The 22,516-nt window shown below is 46.3% G+C and overlaps 2 protein-coding genes across 2 annotated transcripts; one reads left to right on the top strand and one right to left on the bottom strand.

Annotated features, from left to right (window-relative positions):
* Positions 1–12,342: 12,342 nt before the first annotated feature.
* LOC114845114 (UDP-glucuronosyltransferase 1A1-like) lies at positions 12,343–16,024 on the top strand. Its single transcript, XM_029132950.3, has 9 exons — positions 12,343–12,937; positions 14,123–14,186; positions 14,257–14,405; positions 14,518–14,645; positions 14,788–14,881; positions 14,988–15,113; positions 15,205–15,292; positions 15,373–15,592; positions 15,686–16,024. Exons 1-9 carry the CDS (start codon positions 12,422–12,424, stop codon positions 15,954–15,956), a joined length of 1,656 nt encoding a protein of 551 aa, XP_028988783.1. The 5' UTR covers positions 12,343–12,421; the 3' UTR covers positions 15,957–16,024.
* A 1,284-nt stretch (positions 16,025–17,308) lies between these two features.
* LOC114845211 (uncharacterized) lies at positions 17,309–21,486 on the bottom strand. Its single transcript, XM_029133120.3, has 6 exons — positions 20,495–21,486; positions 20,122–20,327; positions 19,830–20,000; positions 19,596–19,748; positions 19,447–19,513; positions 17,309–19,363 (listed from the first exon to the last, which is right to left on the bottom strand). Exons 1-6 carry the CDS (start codon positions 21,159–21,161, stop codon positions 17,790–17,792), a joined length of 2,838 nt encoding a protein of 945 aa, XP_028988953.1. The 5' UTR covers positions 21,162–21,486; the 3' UTR covers positions 17,309–17,789.
* Between the last annotated feature and the right edge of the window lie 1,030 nt (positions 21,487–22,516).

Below are 22,516 nucleotides of genomic sequence, written 5' to 3'. Positions count from 1 at the left end.
TCAATCACTCTGCTGACAAATGCTCCATCTGATGCTCAGTGGTTGACGGTGTTAAAAACAATGTGAATGTGAAGTATGTGGATGAAGAGACTGTGTGCACCAGACTTTGAGACATGCCTCATTTCATCTCTCCAACTAACACTAACTGTAGACAGTTGTCTCATGATATTGGTAATGACTCATTCACATTATTGATGTAAAGAGGTAAGAAAGTTTTACTAGACAGGCCGCAACACTGTAGGAAGTGCCTCCCACATACCATAAAGTGAGTAAAGAATCTGAGGAGGTCAATCAGCTAAAAAGGGAACTTGAGGAGAGTGTAAATGTTTCCCTCATACAGTAAACAGCAGTTTGATCCCTACAGTATGTAAGCTAGTATAACGCATCATGCTCTCATGTGTAACTGAAAACATCAAACTTTAAGGTGACTAAAACCAGATGTGCCTTTCACTGCTACTGTGCCAGTTCTCCAATAGATAGAAAAACCAAACCATTCAGGACCTGCAAGGTGTAACTGTTGCAACAATGCTTAGCCTTCTATAGTACTGTATTGCAATGCTACGGATTGTGGTGCTGCAAGCAGCTACAGTTCACTACACTACATTTAGGATTTGCACAGTCCGTCTACTGTTTAAGTGAGGCTGCAGTTTTAATGATCACCATGACATGTTTTGATGAGGTTCCACTTGGTTCTTATCATCACTATCATTAATATATTCCAACAGAGCAGAAGACACATTTAGCAAATGGGTAAACCAGGTCTCAGTTCATTTTTTCTTTCCATTCTTTTGCTAAACAGTTAACATAGATGTCATCAGTCTGCAGGCCTTAAACAAGTGTGACAGGGCTGTGGTGTTCGTTACGGCATAGAAGGAGGAGGTCTGGATGTGACGGTCCTCCTCGTCCACTCACCTGAGTGACGGACGAAGACGATTGGTGGAGGTGGTGGGGGCGTGGTGAGAGCCTGGCTAAATGCAGGTGCATCTAAGCGCCGGTCCTGTCTTGCCACTTACAAAGCACGTAGCAGTGAGGCGTCTGTGTGTGTGAGTGTGTGCGCCGAGAGAGGAACAGCTGGTAAGTAAGGTGGTTAGGTTGGACCTGCATGGGATCCCTTTTATGCGCAGCGCTTATGAGCGATTTTGTTTTAGAACTGGCTCTTACCTGGACCGTTGATCGGGTGAGGTAGGACTGACAGCAGTTGGTGTCGCGGTAGGTGCACATCAGCTTTAAGTCCCTCAGCTGCCCTTGGCCCGTCTTCACTGTTATATCTTTTTAAAGTGCCAGCAGGTCGGGGTGACGCACGATCGCTGGCGCTTGTTGGCTGCAAGGAGGACGAAGTGGATTGGGCTGAGTGCTGATCGCAGCATATTGTGGTCAGCTGATTCGACCTCCTCAGCGTCGTCGCTGCTGCCGCTCGACGGTGTCGATGCGGCTTCTTTGTTTTACTCTCAATCGCTGCTGCCGCTCAACGGTGTCAATGCGGCTTCTTGGTTTTAACAATCGCAATTGCTGCTCCGCACGACTGTGTCGTTGCGGCTTTGCGGGTTTTAATAACTTTGACTCCTGCTGTTTTTACATTTGGGCCGCTCTTATTTTATCGTGGTTTTAACAGTGCTATTGGTATTTTGGTTTATTTAGTTTATTTTTCCAAAGTATTGTTTTTTTTGGTTTTGTACTTTGGTTTTGTTATTTGTTTTTCTCTCATGCGTGGTGTGGTTTTGGTTTTTGATATTTGTTCTCCCATGCATGGTGTGGTTTGAAATCATTGGATTTAATTTTCCTAGTGGTCATTGCCTGTTTTTAAAGTACTATTTTAGTCGTTGATTTTATCGCTGGCGAATGATTTTCAACTGTGCAATAAAATCTATTATTTTAAATCACCTTTTTCTTTTAAATTTTCTGACCCCTGGTGATCTTCTCTTTCCGACGGGCCTACACCGCCCTGTCACATTTTTGGCGTAGATGGCAGGACCACCAGTTTAAAGGGTTGGATTTTTGTTTTTATGTTTTAACACCTGCATATAGCAAATTTTAGTGGTAGAGCGGCGGCAGCAGCGGCGGTGTTGAAATCTTTTTAAACTTGTTGGTGCGAGTTCTTATTTCCTATCCAGTTTCCCTGGCTCTACATGGCGGAGGAGGTGCAGCAGTTAAAGGACTTGATTCTACAGCTAAAAGCTGATAATGAACGTCTTCGGCAAGAGAATGCTGCAGGTACAAGTGCCAGCGGGCCTGCTTCTCCCTCGTTCGTTTCCTCTCGCAGTTCATCTACGGCTTCCGCTGTAACAGAGCGGCTGGTCATCATTCCTAGGGACCGTAAGTGCCCTACGTTCAGCGGTAGGTCGGGTTTGGGGGTGGCCGAGTGGATCAATGAGGTTGATGCGTGCATGCGTGCTCGACACTTATCAGTTGCTGACCGGGCTATCTTCATCTTCGATCACTTAGACGGGGAAGCCAGGGAGGAAATTAAGTTTCGCTCTAGTTCTGTACGGGGGGATCCAGTGCAGGTTCTTGCAATTTAAAAGAACTGTATGGCTGTACTCAGTCCTATATTGCTTTGCAGCAGCGTTTCTTCTCTCGGCAGCAGCTCGAAGGTGAGACCTTGCAAGAGTTTTCTCTTGCTCTCATGGCGTTGATGGCGCAAGTTAAAAAACAGGCTCCCGACGGGGTGCCTAATTCTGAGGTGCTGCTTCAAGACCAATTTATTGAGCACGTTCTAGATGGTTCCCTTCGCCGTACTCTTAGGCAAGAGGTTCGTCAAAACCCTAACATTTCTTTGCTGGAGCTTTGGGTAGAAGCTATGAGATGGGAAAGGGAGGGTTCGTCGACGCGGGCTCGCAGTGCATCTGTACCCTCGGCCTATGGTCTGCAGTGTAGCGTGCAATGCGGTGTTCCTGCTGGGGTATTGGCTCGCTCACCGGAGCCGACCTTGGGGGAAGTACTGAATTTGATGAAGCTCCAACAGGAGCAGTTAAATCAGCTCACTCAGACTGTGGCGCTGCTGCAGGCCCCTCGGCACCAACATAAGAACGTGCGGGCTGGCCCAGTAATTTGTCGGCGGTGCCAGCGGCCTGGGCACTTTGCGAGGGATTGTGCTAATGAGCGAGCTTACCCTCCACCGCGTCCACCTGTAGCCACTAGCTCGAGTTTACTTGACAGGAGCCAGGCCCAACCCGCACCTCAGGCGGAAAACTAGAACCCACTGAGTTGTTGAGCCGCAATTCAGGTGGGGGGCCTTCAGGCTCCTCAGTAGGTGTAGGGTGTGACTTGGTCAGTTCTTGTCCATACATGGATGTTCAGATTGGAGGAGTGACTGTCTCCTGTCTGGTGGACACTGGTTCCATGGTGTCTACTATTCCAGAGAGTGTGTTTTTGGAGAAGTTTGCCTTGTGGGGTCCAGACCGTCTCTGCTCTTGTAATTGGCTTCAGCTGAGGGCAGCGAATGGCCTGGCAATCCCATCCATAAGCTACCTTGAACTGGATGTCACACTGTGTGGGAGGGTCTTGACTCGTTGCGGGATTTTGGTAGTAAAGGACCCCCTTGGTCCTGTGCCCTCCACTCTGGGGGTTCTGGGAATGAACATCATAAAACGTTGTTATCAGGAGCTCTTCGGTTCACTTGGTCTCTCTCTCTTCGAGTAATTGACAGTGCTAAAGGAGCCGCAACCTGTCCTTGATGCTCTGCAACAGTGTCATAGCCTGTGTGATGACCACTCTTCCCCTGTGGTTGGCAGACCTGTGCGAGTTCGAGGTAAGCGGGTGGTGCGTGTGCCGGGTGGCACTTTGAAACTGGTGGCAGCTACATGCCCTGAGCAGTTGGTCCAAGGAACTGCGCTGCTGGAACCCCCTGAGAGTGGCTTACCAGCTGGCCTGCTGGTGTCCCCATGCGTAGTACGAGTTGTTCGTGGTACAGCGTATGTACCAGTGGTGAATGTAGGGACCACTGCAGTCCACTTGTATCCTCGGATTGGGCTTGGTAGTCTGAGTGAGGCTCAGGTTATTAGCCTTCCGATGGGGGTGACAGAGGACAGGGCCACTGTGGCGACTGTTGGTGCGCAGAAAGCTGTCCCGTCCCTGTTCGAGAGGATTAGGTTGCTGGACCTCCCTGTCTTGGACGAGTCAGATCGGGGGAAGGTAAAATCCCTGTTGCAGAAGTACGATTCGGTGTTTGCTACTCATGATCATGACCTGGGTTGTACTAGCTTGCTTTCCCATGACATACCTCTGTTAGATGAGGCACCAGTCCGACAGCGGTATCGTCGTATCCCTCCATCAGAGTATGAGACAGTGAAGGCGCATATCAATGAACTCCTGGAGTCTCAGGTAATCCGAGAAAGCAGTAGCCCATATGCCTCCCCGCTGGTGTTGGTACGCAAGAAGGATGGTGGTCTCCGCTTGTGCGTGGATTACCGCCTTCTTAACAGCAAAACACGGAAGGATGCTTTCCTCCTCCCTCGGATTGAGGAGAGCTTAGACGCGTTATCAGGGGCCTGCTGGTTTTCTACTCTAGACCTAGCCAGTGGCTACCATCAGGTGCCAGTGACGGAACAAGATCGTCCTAAAACGGCATTTTGTACCCCCTTTGGGCTGTTTGAGTTTAACCGTATGCCTTTTGGGTTGTGTAATGCCCCTAGTACATTCCAGCGATTAATGCAGAGGATGTTTGGGGATCAACAAGGTCAGTCTGTTCTGCTATATTTGGATGATATCATTGTTTTCTCGTCATCTGTTGACCAGCATCTACAGAGGCTGGAGCTGGTGCTTCATCGTCTCCACACTGAAGGGCTGAAGGCAAAGCTGGAAAAAATGTGCTTTCTTCCAGTCAGAAGTGAGGTACCTAGGCCATGTCATTTCAGGCCAGGGAGTTTCCACTGACCCCAAAAAGATTGAGGCCGTGGCTACTTGGAAGCACCCACAGAATGTGTCGGAACTGCGGACGTTTTTGGGCTTTGCAAGTTACTATCGCCGGTTTGTGGAGGGTTTCGCAAAATTGGCTGGCCCACTTCACCGGTTGGTAGCAAAGCTGGCCAGTAAGAAGGGAGGTAGGGGCCCAGGTCAGGCGTTGGCCTCAAACTGGACCCCGCGATGTGAGCAGAGCTTTGAAATACTCAAAGCCAAACTTGTATCTGCACCTGTGTTGGCTTATGCTAATTTTGCACGTCCGTTCATTCTGGAGGTAGATGCCAGTTATGACGGGCTGGGGGCTGTTCTCTCTCAAGAGACCGATGATGGTGTGAAACCGGTGGCATATGCCAGTAGAGGCCTTCGACCCACTGAGCGCAACATGGATAATTACAGTTCCATGAAATTGGAATTTCTTGCACTCAAGTGGGCGATGACTGAGAAGTTCCGGGAATACCTGTTGGGTCATAAATGCACAGTGTACACAGACATAACCCTTTGAGTTACCTTCAGACAGCTAAGTTGGGGGCCACTGAACAGCGTTGGGCAGCCCAGTTAGCAGCCTTTGATTTTGACGTAAAGTACCGGTCAGGGCGTGCTAACAGGAACGCAGATGCCCTCTCGAGGCAATACACCACAAAGACAGAGATCCTTTCCACTGTCCTACCTGGCACATCTGTACTACCTGAGCTGCAAGAGAGTCCTCTTCCTGTTGCAGGTGTATCAGCTAGCCAGGCTCTGGTATGTGTAGTCCCTTCTCACTCACCTTCCGATATCCGTTCTTTGCAGGAGAATGACCCTGTCCTGAAAGAAGTCCTCCCCTACTGGCACCGGGGGGTCAGACCCACTCACTTGGAGTGACAAGATCTGTCTAAGTTGGCACTGGTTTTGTTGCGTCAGTGGGATCGCTTAGTGGAGAAGGACGGAGTTTTATTCCGCAGAGTCCATCGGCCCGATGGGGGGGAGGAGGTCCTCCAGTTGCTCTTGCCGGCTGCTCTTAAGCAGGAGACTTTGAGTCAGCTCCACCAGCAGCACGGTCATCAGGGCAGAGAGCGCACTACAGAGTTGGTTCGGCAGCGATGCTATTGGCCAGGTATGTTCGCAGAGATTCGAGACTGGGTACAGAGCTGTAAGCGGTGCCAGGTTGCCAAGGATGCTGGTGATGCACCTCATAGTTACATGGGTCATCTGCTTGCCTCCCAGCCTAATGAAATTCTGGCCATTGATTTTACGCTGCTTGAACCTTCTTGTGGAGGGTTTGAGAATGTTTTGGTGATGACCGATGTATTTACGAAATTTACAATGGCGGTTCCCACCCGGGACCAAAGAGCCTTTACTGTAGCCCGGGTGCTGGTTTCAGAGTGGTTTTATAAGTTTGGCGTGCCCAGCCGACTACATTCGGATCAGGGTCGGAGTTTTGAGAGCGCCCTAATTGGACAACTCTGTTTACTGTATGGGGTGGGCAGATCCCGCAGTACTCCTTATCACCCGGCTGGCAATGGGCAGTGTGAGCGCTTTAACCGAAGACTGCATAACCTCCTGCGGACCTTGCCGCCATCACAAAAGCATGACTGGGTTTCCTGTCTACCACAGGTGCTGTTTTGTTATAATACCACACCCCATCAAAGTACTGGTGAATCTCCATACTATTTGATGTTCGGACAGGAACCAAAGCTCCCTATCGATTTCCTGTTGGGGCGTGTGGAGGAAAACCCCCCCTGGGGAGGTGCAGAGTTGGGTGGCAGAGCACCAGGAAAGAGTGAGGATCGCTTTTAGCTGCGCTCGGGAGAGGCTGTTGGATGCTGCAGCCCGACGAAAGGAGAGACATGACCATCGAGTGAGTGTCCAGCCCCTGTTAGTCGGTCAGTTGGTTTATCTGAGGGACTGTGGGGCGCGGGGACGTCACAAGATCAAGGATTTGTGGAGCTCTGTGGTGTACAAGGTAGTTAAGGCCCCAACGGAGGGTGGGGCAGTGTACAGCGTAGCCCCGGTAGACGAGCCGCATAAAGTAAAGAATGTTTATAGGGACATGCTGAAGGGTGTAGTCCAGCATGCGGAGGCGGTTTCTCAGTTACCTGAGCCATCGTCACCTGTAGAGTCCCGATTGGATGAGTCCGCAAGCAGTGAGTTTGTGGTCCTGGTTCCTGAAGTCCAGCAGCCAGCGAACAACACAGAAGTTACAGGTACTGACCACTCTGTTGGGGTGCCCCCACTCGTAGGGTCAATTCCGGAGCCAGGTTCTTTGGGCCCATTAAGTCCTCGCCACGGGTTGTCCTTGGGTTCTGACCAGATTGGTCCCCAGCCACCAGTATTTCGCCGTACCCCCCGGTCCACGGCGGGCTATCACCCACTCAAATCAAGGCTCTGTTAACATAATGCTGTATGAAGGAATTTAGTTACTGTCCATACAGTAGGTCTCCCTCAGAGGACCAACAGCCTAGTGGTTAAGGCACAGAAGCTCCCAGCTAGAGACTCCTGGTGTAAACTTGCCTCTGGTGTCTTTCGTTTACCACACAAATTCAAGTGACACAAAATACAGAGATCTGCATACATATGTGTTATGAGTTATGCCAGCTGATATTCTTTCAGTTCCGTGTCATTTCAGTCACCTTTTACTGCCAAATGTCACTGCAATCGGCTGATTGTGACTGCTCAATAATTTTCAACTTAACTTACAGACTTTTCTTAAAGCAGAAACATTACCAAAAGTGCAGGAACCTTCAGTCTGAGTAAAGTTGGGCACTATCCTCTATTTACAATAGGCTTCACTTCACACCTGTAAAGAACTGGCTCATCAGTTAAACAAAGGACTGTGAGAAGGTGTGAAGACCATGTCCCCCATGAAGGACATAACGTAGAAGCTCCTTGAGAAACATTTCTGCTCTAAAAGAATGTAGTGACCCAACTTTCAGACAACTTGGTTTAGAAAAAGGTCAAATGAACTGGACGTTTATAAAATCTGTAAATAAAACTTGTTAAAAAGAAAGTGTTAAGTCTATGGCTTCAGGATATAAAAGTTTCTTATTTTAAACCACCAACTAACAAAAACAGTTTAATTAAAAACTGTGGGTGAGCAGTCGTGTGCTTTAACCACTAGGCTCTTATAAGTGATGGATGGATGAAGTAGTTCACAAATGTATCTGGTTACATCAGGTAACAGCACTGCAGGACTCTGGTGCTTTGGGGAGAAGGGGGTGGTGTGAAACCAGTCTAACTGGTGCTGTGGATGGTCGTTCTGGCTGAAAAGAGGCTCTCTATTGTTATGTTCATCTAAGCTTGATTAGAACATTGAAATGTTCTTTTTTTAATTTAAAACAGCTCCTGAAGCAGGCAGACTGACACACACTACATTCAAGTGAGTAAGAATAATATATAGTATGAGAATTTAATAATTTCATTTGTGAAGTCCAACTCAACCTAATACAGCCAGTAACTGATAAACCTCCAGAAGGTAGTTTGGCAGCTGTGGCAGTGTGAGTTGCCAATGGTTATCTATGATTAAAAAAAAGTTAGTACAACATTCAATTCTGAAATGAAGTCAACTTTTCAAGTTTTCTCAACTTTTTAGTTCACTGTTTAGTCAGACTATTGTCTGTCTGTTTGTCTGTATGCCCTAGCAAACAGTGTAGAACTGACATTATCAGATCTATGTCCTGTTCTCAGAACTGTGCCTATACTTGCTGTTTGACCCTAACTCTACGGGTCAGATACTAAAGCTCCACCTTTTGGTTTTACCCTGGAATTGCGTCTTTGGTGCTAAAATGGGGGTGGCCTCATTAACATTTTTAACACCTTCCCCAGACAGACCAAGGAGGGGGGCTGCTGACAGTCGGCTGATGAGGGTGTGATAAGTGTGTGATCAGCGTCAGAAAGGTGACTGACAGTCGACTGAAATCAGCGAAAATGAACCGCTCCATCTGTATTTTATCGTGGTTTTAACAGTGCTATTGGTATTTTGGTTTATTTAGTTATTTTCTTTATTTTTCCAAAGTATTGTTTTTTTTTGGTTTTGTACTTTGGTTTTGTTATTTCTTTTTCTCTCATGCATGGTGTGGTTTTGGTTTTTGATATTTGTTCTCCCATGCATGGTGTGGTTTGAAATCATTGGATTTAATTTTCCTAGTGGTCATTGCCTGTTTTTAAAGTACTATTTTAGTCGTTGATTTTATCGCTGGCGAATGATTTTCAACTGTGCAATAAAATCTATTATTTTAAATCACCTTTTTCTTTTAAATTTTCTGACCCCTGGTGATCTTCTCTTTCCGACGGGCCTACACCGCCCTGTCACATGGGGAAGAGACTGAGTAGCAACAGTGACGGTGCTTTATCCTCCAAGAGGTTTGACTGTATGTGGGTTTATATGGACTTTAATAGGTTACAATACTTCAGTTATCGTCCACAGCTGTTTTGTTATCACTACAAACTCTGACAGTCACAGGGGAATTACAATTAGATGTAGCAATAATTGTGGGGTTGTTTGATTTTCTAGGGTATAGCTTTGCGTTTCCAACAGCTAACAAGGTTGTGTTATGTCCATGTGTCATTTCTGATAGTTTGAGGATTCAGCTTATTTAGTCTTTATGTTAATTGTGTCATAAAGTCACTTAATACATGCATCTGCAGTGCTTCTTGAATTCAATAAGGTTTCCTACAACGCAGTGATTCTGTGTTCATAATGAGATTAGCTCGTGTTGATGTTGTAGTTATTAAGGTCTAAACATTCTTGTTCCTTCTATTGACATCGTCCTTAAATTCACCGTTTATTCAGGGATTGATGATGATCCCTGGTAAGTGCGTAGGATAAATAAGTGTAGGAAATTACTTTTTTTTTGCTAGTGTTCTTTTATCCATCCATTTTAATTTAGTGATTTAACCGGCTTCAAATTCAATGGACAGTTATCTGTCTACTGAGGGGGGAAAATGTATTGTAAGAAATTGTTTTGATTATTGCTTTATGTCGGTCCTTAGTAACTGGGGAACTTGTGTGTGTGGCATCTGCTGTAAGAATGGACTATTCTGTTTCTGTTGTGTTTTATCCCAAGTTGGTGAACTTAATCCATGGGGGAAAGGTTGTGGTCGAGTTGGCACAAAATTTGATTTGGTATATACTGTAAATAGCTTGCGCTATAGAGGAGTATGATCTCACAGCGGGACTCATTGTGGAGTGATAAGAAAAGTGACAGGAGCAGGGTATATGAGGGAGGAAAGGAGTTAAGGGAAGCCAAGGAGTGAATGAAAAGGGAAGTGTAAATGTGATAATGACAATAGAGGGATGAAAAAGTACTGTGAACATTGCATTTCAGTGTGTAGCTTGTAAAAATATGCCGAACGCATAGACTAACATTGCACGAAGCTTTGCTTGACGAAATGGTGTTTAATGCATCAACCAAGTTTTTATGTGAAACAGATGATTAATATACGCAGGAAAGCTGTGTTGTTCCATTGCAGGAAAGAAGAGGACAAAGAAGATCAAACTCCGGATCACTGATGGGCCCTGAGTGACACTGCTGACTCATTTAGCAGAACAAGGTCACAGGCTAGCCTTTCTAAATTATAGTTCTCATAGAGCAAGAGGTTTCTCTCTTAGCTCACGTGCACGACAAAAACCCTGAGCTCATGACATGACTGACTGATACTGTATATGCTCTACGGACTGACTATGACACATGTTAGATTAACAACTTCAACCCTTCTCTTTACACAGAGCAGCAGTGGAGAAACTGTGTCAGCATAAACATCTCGCTTAAACTAATTTTCTTTCCTAACCAACTTCTCTCATGTCATCTTTAACTTTGCTTTGTCATCTTAATGTTGAAGTCTAATATAATGCAGTATGATGAGTCAAAGAGGAGCTTTCTTGGCCGCTCGCTTTCAAGATTGATGGGCATTAAAATGCCCATGAGGAGGGGATTTGTAGTATATTTATGTATCATATCATATATTATTATATAGGTAGTGAACAATATGTTCTGGTCAGGTTAAGATGCAGTGACTGTTCCTCAACCCTTGCAGTTTGGCAGGGTCGTTGTCTGGGGAGCATCTGGGATAGACTCCAGGAAACAGACATTTACATTTACTTTTAGCAGTAAAATTGATCATTGCTTATGAGAGAAATACATAGAGTAGATGGGTTCGTGTGTTTGCTTAAACTGGGTTCACAGAGTCTGTGTTCGCAGAATCTGTTGTCTAACAATGGTTATCTGAGTTATTCAAAATGTCACGCCGACCTGGGAAAGGAACTGAGAGGTTGAAGCTGGGCCAGAGGGATCTGGGAGCCGGACAGATAACACGGCCCAGCGCCAGGACCTTCCAAGTAGCCTTATCTGGACATGTTGAAAGACTTTAGGTGGTGGTTATAAGCAGGCCTTTACAGGCTGGGGTTTTCAGAGCGCTTCACAGAGGGTCCACTGGTAGCACACAGCGGACCTTTTCCGACCTCTCGGTTCTCTCTGCAGAAGAACAAGCAGGTGAATTCGGTCTCTGCCTCTCTTGTTATTACTCTTTTGTAATCATTATCTGATTGTGTTAATTTGTCATATAATAAACCTGTATGCTATTGATTTAAACTTCAAAGTTGTGTTCAAATCTTTGCCGTGATTGAAGAAAAAAGAGAAATACACAACAGTAGTTTTATTTGTTGTTTAATAGTTACTCATTTAGAAATTAGGATTCAGAATTGTCCAGTTTATTCTGATAAAAAGAATAGAACACAAGAAAGAATAGTAGAAAAAGAAAAAGAATCGAAGACAACCCAAAAAATCTGCCCTTTCTCCTGTACTTTTGCCACAGGCAGCGCGTGCTGCAACAACGTAAATTAAAATTAATTTAACACATTCACATACCTGATAAAGAAAAAAATAACAACCCACACCAGGGTAAATTTCTGCCCTCTCTCCTGTACCTAAAGGCACTGGACACAAACACGTGAAGTTAGCTTGCTTAGTACAACTTTTTAAACTAGCAGTATTGATTAGTAAAAGAAAAACCATGCATGGGACCTAAAAGTATCTATGTGTATAAAACAGACAGATAATAACTACGTAAAAAATATGAACAACACTTAATATGAAACAATTGGACATATGTGAACATATTGTGATCAGTGAAACAGCACCCACCTCCCCCACAAAAAGGGCAGAGTCAGGGGGTGCTGCCCACATTTATCCCCAATACAGAAAAAAAAAACATAGAAGAAATCAAGAAAAGGGGCTCCAGTTTTGTTACTATCAGGTATTACGTATATAACTAGATATAAGGCAGTATTATTATATAGTACTACAATCAGATTGTGTTCAATTATAACACTATAACAATTAAATGTGGTTACACTTTGGACCCAAGTTTTTTTGGCAGTCGTTTGTATTTAAATGGCACAGTACCAAACCAATGCAATGTCAGCAGTATATTGTATGGACTTTGCCCCCCCCTCCAACACAAATAAATACACCTTTTGCTAAAGCGTTATAGTTATCAGATATCTTTTCATCCTGGTTGCATTGAGCTCTAAACTCAAAAGACAACAATGAGGAGAACAGCAGTGTTTGTGCTCCTGCTTCTAAACATGAATCTGCAGGTAAATGCTGCTGATAAGACAACGACATCTCCAGCACAAACCTCCAGGACAGAGAAGAAGGTGAAGACGGAAGATGGAACCAGTGGCACCGAGCCTCCAGTCAACACTGCTTCTCCAGCTTTCCTGGGTAACCTGCTGGTGGTACCGACGGACGGGAGCCACTGGGTGGGAATAAAAGCTATAGCTGAAGAAATGGGGCGACGTGGACACAAGGTCACAGTGGTCATACCAGAAATTAGTCTAAAGTTAGGACCAGGGAAACACTTTGACACTGTAACCTTCCCTGTTCCTTACAACAAGAGTTTTATCGACTCTGTAATGTCCACATATAAAAACAAAATGGTAAAATCTGCACAGCTCAAGGCTCGACTCTTACAATTACATCAGATAGTTCTACCTTTCATCCGCGTCACTGCAGAGAGTCTACTGTTTAATGCCAGTCTCATCTCACATCTGGAACAGCAGGTGAGTTAGAGCAACACACAGTAATAGAGCCTGTCACTACAGTACGTGCAAGCTCATTTGTTGTAACAGTTTATATTGTACTGCTGCTGTGGTAGCACATTATAGATAGTATTGTGAAGCCTAACCTCCCTGTGAGAACCGTGTCCAGAACCCACTACTCCACATGGCTCAAAAAACAGTTTTGCTTTAAGTACAGTGCTTTGTGTTGTTGCACTTACTCATAGGGCTTTGGCTAAATGTATTTACTGTACAGTAGGTTAAGACAAATGTGGCTCATTAAAAAAGCAGATCCATTCAACTTTTTCATATTTTATAAAATAGTAAGCTTTTTTCATAATTTTTTCCCATTCAAAAGAATAGAAAAATACTAATCTTTAACTTTCTTTTCTCTGAGATTTAACTACTTCAGCATACTTCAAGCTACAGACACCATTTAAACTTCAAATCAATCTTCAAACACTCAACTACTAATCTTACAGTCAGTTTTCTAATATCTCAAATAGTTTATTTCTTATAGCAGTTTAAATATCAGGTGATTTTTGGTAGTTCTTTAGTTTTTCCCGCTAGTTTGTATTAGCTAGAGTGCGAGGACATGTTTTTAAGCCAGAAATTCTCTCTTTAACTCGTGCAAATTAGCTTCACTACAGTGCCTGATCCCTGATTTGTGGAGTTTCCCTCTTTTGGAGAACCGTCTCTATGACAAATGCACAGTAGTAGATCAGTGATTTAGCTCAGTAACAGTTTGACTGAGAGGTCAAACTCCTGGTGCCCAGGGTAGCAGCTCTATGCATGTTACTGATTAGTTTATTACACTGTTGATTGTTTGGCAAATACGCACACACACTTCCTCCAAATCCTTTCACAACAAAAGCACCACTCTAAATATTCAGCTTTATTAGCAATATTTCTGCTTTGAATATTTCTATACTTTTTTTTTGCTTTCAACTGGTTAATTATAAATAGTTAATGAGACAATTTTACAGTTTAGTAATTACCCACATACAATACACTTCCTCCAAATCCTTTCAAAATGAAAGGACCAATCCATATCTTTAGCTTCTATAGCAGGTTATTTCTACTGTATATTCTATAGCAGTTTTTCTGCTTCCCATGGGTTATATACAGTGTATATATATAACTAGTTAATCAGACTAATTAATCAGACTTTACCCTTTCACTCTGCAGGGTTTTGATGCCCTATTGACTGACCCCATTGTACCTACAGGCACATTAGTAGCTCGGAAACTGGGTGAGTTCGTCCACTCGTAGATAAACTGTGTTTGTGTGACATTTTCTCACCACTCTTACATTGCTTCCAGGTCTTCCTACTGTAAATTTACTCCGGACCATTCCATGTTTAATGGACATGAGGTCTGCAGGCTGCCCCTCCCCACCTTCATTTGTGCCCCGAGTGTTTACCAGCTACACAGATAAAATGAACTTCAAACAGAGACTTTTCAATACAGTGGTGAGCAAATACTGTATGGTCACAAACACATGAATGAAAGCTGGATTATATGGTCTATAAAACACTCCATTAATGATGTCATTAATGTCATTTATCTCACTGTGACTCTCAGATGTCTTTTCTGGAGCCGCTGCTGTGTCGACTGATCTACGGGCCCTTTGACACCATGGCTCACCAGTTCCTGGGAGAAGACATCAGCGTAGCTCAAATACTGTCTGACACTGATATCTGGATGCTGAGGTACATGTACATAGGTGATACAGTGATGTTTGGGAGAACCAAGATGAACAGGATCAAAATGTGACTGTGTAATTTTCAAATTCTACATAGATTTACCTTTTGAGGTACAGAAATCACCTCACATGCAAATATTTGTTAACAGATCTGACTTCACACTAGATTTTCCACGTCCTTTGATGCCAAACTTTGTTTTGGTTGGTGGCATAAACTGCGAAGTGAGAAATCCTCTGCGTGAGGTGAGGCTCTGGTACATTTTATTACACTTTGTCTTTATTTGCCCCATTCATCTTACTGCATCAACACAACACAAAAGAGCAAAGAATTCTGTTTGTGTATTTACAGGACCTGGAGTCCTGGGTGTCAGGAGAACATGGGTTTGTGGTGTTCACACTTGGCACCATGGTGTCAGATATGCCAGAGGAGATAACTTCTGTCTTCCTAGAGGCCTTTAGGCAGATTCCACAGAAGGTACAGGAGTGAACAGTATCTCTGAACATATAGAAATATGTTAATGCAAGTATAACACCAACATAGACATTCACTTCACTTCATGTTACAGGTCATATGGAGATACACTGGGGACGTTCCTCACAATGTCCCAGAAAATGTGAAGATAATGAAATGGATCCCTCAAAATGACCTGCTAGGTCAGTGAATACATCACGTGTCATCGTAACTGCCATTGCTGCGAATTGTCTGTCCATCTAACTGTCTGTTCATGTATTAGCACATCCTGGAGCTCGGGCCTTCATCACTCATGCTGGCTCACATGGTCTGTTTGAGGGAATATGTCATGCTGTTCCCATGGTGATGTTACCTATTCAATGGGACCAATCAGACAACGCACACAAGTTGGCCAGCAGGGGTGCAGGACTGGTCCTAGACATTTATTCTATCTCTACAGACGACCTCCTGTTGGGATTGGATGAGGTCATCAATACCACCAGGTGAGCAGTCGGAAGGCTGCTCATAATGTTGCTGTACATACATTATTTACTTGTGTATACTTAAACTCTTCTGATCTTCTTGTGTGCATCCAGATATAAAGAGAACATCCAGAAGCTTTCCATTCTTCATAAAGACAGACCAGTTGACCCACTCGACCTTTCAGTTTACTGGACAGAGTTTGTGATGCGACACAAAGGAGCCAAACATCTCAAAGCTGCTGTTGCTGACCTCAACTGGTTCCAGTACTTCTGCCTGGATGTTATAGCTGTGCTGGCTTCTGTAGTGCTGGTTTCTGTTGTCCTGACAGTAAAATGCTTCAAACTATGTCTGAGGAGAGTGAGAGGGAAGAGAAAACTAGAATAAGGTCAAATATAATTCTTCACGGAACAACATGGAAAACAGAAAATAAAACATTTAATTAAAAAAGTTGTGTTTACATGTTACTGTTTACCATTTGATCATTTGTTTAAGCCGGTTGTGACTCAAAGCATTATTAAGGTTTGTGTTTACAATAACTGTCCGGAATGTGTCAGATACTTTTTTTGGGGGGGCTTTTAGAAGCAAAAAGAGAGAAAAAACACTTAAAGAATAACAAGAACTGCTTCCAGATGCAGGCACAGGATCAAGCTGCAACATGGAGGCAAACCTGTCAGAACACCTGCTTTCTGTACATTCTTACTACCTTCACACTCCCAGTCTGGGCCCCATATGTAGCCTAGTTCACCATGTGACTGTCTGTCAAAGAGCGTAATGTGGTGCGTATATACTGTACAATACATATGCAGTGTATACATACTGTAAACGCAATTTGTACAAAAGCTTTCATTGATGTGAGGATAAAACTGTTATTTTTGTATTAATGGAAAACAAATTTGGGTGTGAAATTTCAGTTTTGTTAAAACTAAAACATTTTTTGGCTAAATGCTAAAGCAGATCTTAAGTGTGGATTGTACAACCTGCACAAGACTTTCCAACAATCACATTTTATGCTTGTCCTTCCCTCCGTATGTGCAGGATTACTGAAGGTAGCTTTAGGTCGACCGGTCTGTCTAAGCTGTTGGGTCCTAACCTTCCTGCTTGAACATTTCCAGATGAGCATAACTCATCCGGTCAGCAACTAACGTGTCCGACAGCCCTTTTAGTTAGGCTCACAACACGCCTGTTTTCGGTTCTGATGGCCGACACAGGTCAGGTCTGGTCCCACCCGCATAAAACGTGCCACACGTGCCTGAGACCCAGCAGCCGTGTGGTCCGGCACACTTCAACTGGGGAGGAGGGAAATAAGCGTAACACAGACAAACCTGGATGTCACAACTTCAAAGAGTAAAACAATATCATCAGCTACTACCAGTCTACTAGTGTATGCCTCTGTGGAGTGAGTCAGGGGCAATTAGCATGTTAACTACCCAGCTAATATCATTTCAGTCTTTCAGATTTATGATAAAGAATCTCTGTTCTTTGATGTGTAATGGGAACCATCTGGCAACATCTGCGAGAGCAAACACAACAGTCAGTCTCCACGTGCTCAGCTCAAACACAAGGAGGGTTACTGTTACTGTACATACATGGTTTTGTGTAAATGCAAGTCATTGGAACCACCATGATTTTTACTATATACGTGTATCATGTTTTTTTAACTCTATTCGCTGCTATAAATTCTGGTAAACTGTATGTGCGGAACCCCTGAGTGTAGTGATGTAGGCAGCAAGAACAGATAACAACAAAAGCTTTAATTGAATTTAGTAAAAAACATCAAATATACATGTAATTACATAAACAGTAACTGTTTCTTTACGTGTTCACATTTAAAATACAAGCTGTGACTCTGTAAGTGGACATTAAACAGGGCATGCAGGAGGATGTTCACATTCAAAAATCTCCGCTAACATGAAACACGTGCTCTCCTGTAAGGAACCAGCCCCAGTGACGGCAGAAAAATGCTGTAGTCACAGTGGGAATGATGTGAAAGTCATTTGGCGTCAACAGACGAACTGAATTACATAAATAGAAGACAGATCAAAACCACACGCGGAAAGAGAAAGCAGGAAAACTGCATGAGGGGATCATAAAGTCACAATGAATCCAGGCTTCTGTGGTATAAATACTAGAACTGATTAATACATAATCAGTTCTAGTCCGATGATGAAACCCAGGCTGGTTAAAGCACAACAACCCTTTACCCATGGCTTGTCGTGGCTATGCTGCCACCCACAGGATTGACACCCCGCTTCCTGTCTGGTGACTGATCTGGTTCACCCGCCCGCGCACACAGTCCAGCGTGAAGAAGGCAGCTGTTCCGTTGTGAACCTGGAAGGATGCGCGCAGGCTCACGCTGGCCCACTGGCTACCCTCCGGCATGTGACCGCCCACCTGCTGGGCCAGGGGCACAGGCTGTGTGGCGTCCGCCTCCCTTCCCACCCTGGAGCCCTGTGGGCTGCTCCGCCTCAGTAGAGTCACTTTGACTAGGTTGCAGGAGTGGATCAGTTTGAGATCCAGCGCCACACTGGCTGTGCCGGTCTCCCTAAAAACAAAATCACGCCTCTGGTCGGCGGCTCCCTTCCCCAGCAGCCCCATCTGAGACACCTGAGCGCTGGTCTGATGGAAGGTCAGCAGCTTGTTCCGAACGGCGCCTGATGGGAGGCCCGTGGGAGCCACGGTGGCGAACAGTGCCGATGAAATCGCAGCTGGAACCCAAACCAGACTGAGGGTACTGATGCCAGTCTCATCGCCAAAGAAGCGAACGTTGCACTGAGCGGGAGAAAGGATTTCAAAGCCCAGAGTATCCCCAGAAACAATCTTAGCTACCCCGGACAGAGATATGGACGTGTCTCGATAGTGGACGCCTGATTTGAAGGTGCGGCACTCCTCGGTGCTGCTTCCGTTGCGGTTAACGAAGGCCAGCAGCTGGAAGCCTTCGCTCACGCAGGCCTGGCCCATGGAGTACAGCGCCTGCTGGAACACGAATCGCACCGTGCCGTTCTCTGCAAAGCGGATCCCACGGCCGTCGTGGCTCAGCCCCACCACGTACGGGTCAGAGGTGGACGTGGTGCGGAACACCGGGCGGTAGTTGGTGTGGTAGTGCGCGGACACCATCGCCTGTGCCGTCATGGCGACCGCCCCGGTGTCATGAGACAGCCAGAGGAGGCTGAGCGGAGCTGCTGCGGGGCTGTATAGCTGCAGGCCGTCACTGCTCTGGTTACAGTGGTGGCCGGCGCTGCGGAGGAGCACGGAAAGCGTGTGCCCTGGGGCGACCTCGGCCACGCCGCTGATGCTGGCGCTCTGCAGAGACCGCTCCTCCCTCTGCTCCACCCGGACCCCGCTGAGGTCGCGGCCTTCGGAGCCGTCGGTGCCGTTGACCCGCAGGCAGACCTGGACGAAGCTGCGGCAGCCGTGACTCAGCGAGAGGTTCTCGTCCAGCCAGACCAGGCCGTGCTGCCTGAGCACCAGGCGGCCGTGTTCCGCGGCCGCGAGGCCCGTGTCGCCACCTCCCCGGATGTGGAGCTGCACGCTCGGGAACGCTTGGCCAAGGACGTGGCCCCTCCCGCCGGGCAGGCTCACGTCTCCGGCCCAGGAGAGCGAGAGGTCGCTGTCGCCAGGCGGTGGGTCAGAGCAGATGGTGTCTGTGGTGAAGGTGCAGGGCGAACTCACAGGTTCTTCGTCACACTCGGTGCAGGCCTGACACTCATCCATGTCCGAGTTGTAGAAGTAGCCGTGGCCACACATTCCCGTGGAGGCGTCTCGCTCTGTCATGCCCTGGCACTTGAAGCCACCTGGGTTCATCACAACAGAGGAAAAAAACATGTGGGTAGTTTCTGCGACCCAAAATCCCAAAAAGGGACAACTGAATGCTCACCTGGGGTGTTCAGACACTTTTGTGGACCTCCGCACAGATCGGCAATCTCCAGACATTCATCTCTGTCCTGTGAACATAAAAAAAATCAGTGCCTACAGGCTCATTGACCAACAGGCCGCCAAACTGTCCCAGGGTCAGCTTTGTCCTACCTGACAGATTCTGTCTGCGTGGAGCGAACATTGGGCGACCAGAAAGAAGCCGGCGGGACAGACAGTGCACCTCTCACAGCGAGCACGGCCGCCACTGAAGTCGCAGTACTTCTCAGGGCCACAACTGTCACAGGATATGAAGGCACCTCCCACCTAAAGGCATCACACGCCATAGAGTCCATCATCTGACAGCCTTCAAATATAGCAATAGTCCCCAACCCTTTTTCAGCTCACCTCCACCACGCTGGCCTCCACGTCCACCTTGTGCAGAGACAGGGCCTGCTGCATCTGACGGGCTCTGACCTGCCCCCTCAAGGTTTCCAGGTGGCTGTCCAGCTCCCCCTGCAGCTGCTGCGCAGACGTTTGTTTGACACTGTCCACCAATACGTTGTACTGTGATTTTACCTGGGGAAACATCAAATATAAATGGTTAATTATAAAATAATGTCTATGTTTTCTCTCACCACTATCAAATAACAAAATCCCCAACTAATGAAATGTCCATCCTCAGTCACAGCAGCCTCACTTGCTCCATCTGTTCAAACATTCTCCTCTGCTGGTCCAGTATTTCTCTCTGCTGGTTGACCAGCGTCCCCTGCTGCTCATTCAGGAGCCTCTGCAGCTCCCTGATCTCATCCTGCTGGCCCCTGAGGGCCTCAACCAGCTTCTCCTGGCTCTTGGACAACTGCAGTTGAAGCACAAGAGCATCCTCTGAGGGAACCTCGTTGGTCCCTGCAGCCAAGAAATAAAAGCAGGAACGCTCTGACTGGTTAGTTAGCACTTTGTTGCTGTACTTGTCTTTATTGTGCCTAGGTTGTTGGGAGACTAAATTAAAGGCTTTCTTATTCTTTAAATTAAAGTTTTCCCTCTTTCGCTTATGAGGCTAAACAGTCACCGACCTGGTTTCATGTCACATGTCAGCTGTATCCACGCTCCACGTTCCGATCCATAGTCTGGAAGCTCGTCCATAAACTGTGCTGCTCTGTCTCTCATATGTACAGGCGACGAGCTGCCTCTTCTGTAGTCGCCTCCGTGCTCATCGCAACCGTCCCCGGCGCACGGCTTGGACTTTTGACGCATCCGCAGTGGTAACTTACATCCGATCCCTTTGCACTCTCGTGCAGCACTGTCGTCACTCGGCTGACGGTGAGAGACGGTGGTCGGGCAGGTACCCCCGGCGCAGCCAGGATGGAACACCTCTGCCGTGATGGTTCTTGGGTTTGTCCTCCTGGCACCATCCGTGCCAGTTTGCTGCGCAAAGCCTCCATGTTGAGGGTGGATGACGGTGTAGGGCGCTATGGGCGCACTCTGAGCCTGATGATGAGTGAAATGAGCGTCTTTTTGGTGATGAGAGTAGACCTGAGCTTGTCTGGGCTGAGCAGATTGATGAAACTGCCTTCTGGACGTTGTTGCCTCCGTGCGCCCCTGGCAGTGCGCTCCGACGCACGGTCTGCTCCAGTCCTGGGCAGAGAAGCAAGGCGAACCTCGGCACATCTCAGACGCGCTCTCTGCTCCGCCGAGTAAAGACGGGACACAGAAGAAAATCAAAGTAGAAACCCAGGCCATGCTGTAAACCTAGACTGTAGAAACTATAGCAGGCCGCGTGCGAACGGTGCTCCTTTTTGCGCATCAATCCTTCAGCCCCTAAATCCTAATTACAAACGCACCCTAAGCCTGACTGCGCAGACATGCAGCCTGTCTTCATAGTGAACATCGCGGGTTCTGGCCCCTTTGCCCCTTCTGGAGATAGCTACGTCTAACCCACATGTGGCGCTCACTGTTCCTAATTGGCAACAGGTTTTGCTCCTAGTCTTAAATTAACCCGTAGCTTTCCCGGACATACCACTCCGCCGTCTCACTCATTCCTACTGAAGCCGTGCATGTGATAGATATTTGGGCTGCTCCGCTCCTCACACTCCTACCGGTCATTTACAGGCAGTTATATGCGTAGTTACCAGCGCCTAACGGCAGGATGAACCTAATCAATTGGGATTTGAGCTATTATCGTCGTAGGATTTTCCGACGTGGACACATTCATGTAAATCACACAACACACTGTAATACGACCTTTCCTTCATTTTGGCATAACTTGTAATGACAGACTCAGCCTGTGGCTCTTTTACAAGTCCAGACAGAATTAAAACGCCAGCTTTATTTCACATCGTCGCTTTGATGTGCTTCGTAACAAGGATGCAGCGGTGACTTTAAAAAACGGCTCTGTAATATTGTGGAGTCGAGGCCAAACCTTGTTCTCCTGTAAAATGTAAACTTTGTGACAGTTTATTGCCACTCTCGGTTCCCGCGCTCGGTCCACATGGCTTTGATTAAAGCCTTGACCCGCATTACAAACTCTCCTCACAGCAAAATGGAACCAAAACACGCACAGACACAAACAAGGAGAATAATGTACACGTTGGTGTGTAAATCCTTCCGCAGCATGTGATTATAAATGATCACCAGCGACATGATTAACAATTACAGTGTGACTTTTGTTTTCCTCTGTAAGACAGCTGAATGCGCGCAGACGCAGCAGGTGACGACAGGCCGCGTACCAATTTACTCATTTAGCCTATTTAGGACCACACACGGGTCTGAGCGTTGCTTCCGACGTGTGAGAAGAGAACAGGCAGCAGTTCACAGCACTGATAAGACTGTCACAACTTCACACCATGCACCGTGCGAGTTCACGCTTCGTTCAGCTCAGAAAGCCGGTATCTCTGCACAGTCCGTTTTGACACCAGCAGATTTCTGTTATTAGTTAATGTTAAAGTTTATGCCAGTACAAATATAGTTTGAGCCTACTGAACTACATCCTGGTGTTTCCAATTAAGTTGATTGATTAGACCTCATTAAGGCGAAGTGCTTTATAAAAGGCAGGACGTGAAAGAAAAACAAGGCAGCACGAAAAGACACGTAGAAAC

This window comes from Betta splendens, chromosome 17 (genome assembly GCF_900634795.4).
Source record: "Betta splendens chromosome 17, fBetSpl5.4, whole genome shotgun sequence".
In the NCBI taxonomy this organism is placed as follows: Eukaryota; Metazoa; Chordata; class Actinopteri; order Anabantiformes; family Osphronemidae; genus Betta; species Betta splendens.
This window is presented reverse-complemented; position numbering and strand designations above follow the sequence as displayed.

What these genes read in the sequence shown, in the direction of transcription:
- LOC114845114 (XM_029132950.3), top strand. Translation starts at nt 12,422, where the DNA reads ATGAGGAGAACAGCAGTGTTTGTGCTCCTGCTTCTAAACATGAATCTG. An exon ending in TCTCACATCTGGAACAGCAG is followed by an intron (nt 12,938 to 14,122) that starts GTGAGTTAGAGC and finishes TTCACTCTGCAG; the next exon opens with GGTTTTGATGCCCTATTGAC. An exon ending in ACTGATATCTGGATGCTGAG is followed by an intron (nt 14,646 to 14,787) that starts GTACATGTACAT and finishes ATTTGTTAACAG; the next exon opens with ATCTGACTTCACACTAGATT.
- LOC114845211 (XM_029133120.3), bottom strand. Translation starts at nt 21,161, where the DNA reads ATGGCCTGGGTTTCTACTTTGATTTTCTTCTGTGTCCCGTCTTTACTC. An exon ending in GACATGTGACATGAAACCAG is followed by an intron (nt 20,328 to 20,494) that starts GTCGGTGACTGT and finishes TCTTGGCTGCAG; the next exon opens with GGACCAACGAGGTTCCCTCA. An exon ending in AAAGTGTCTGAACACCCCAG is followed by an intron (nt 19,364 to 19,446) that starts GTGAGCATTCAG and finishes TGATGAACCCAG; the next exon opens with GTGGCTTCAAGTGCCAGGGC.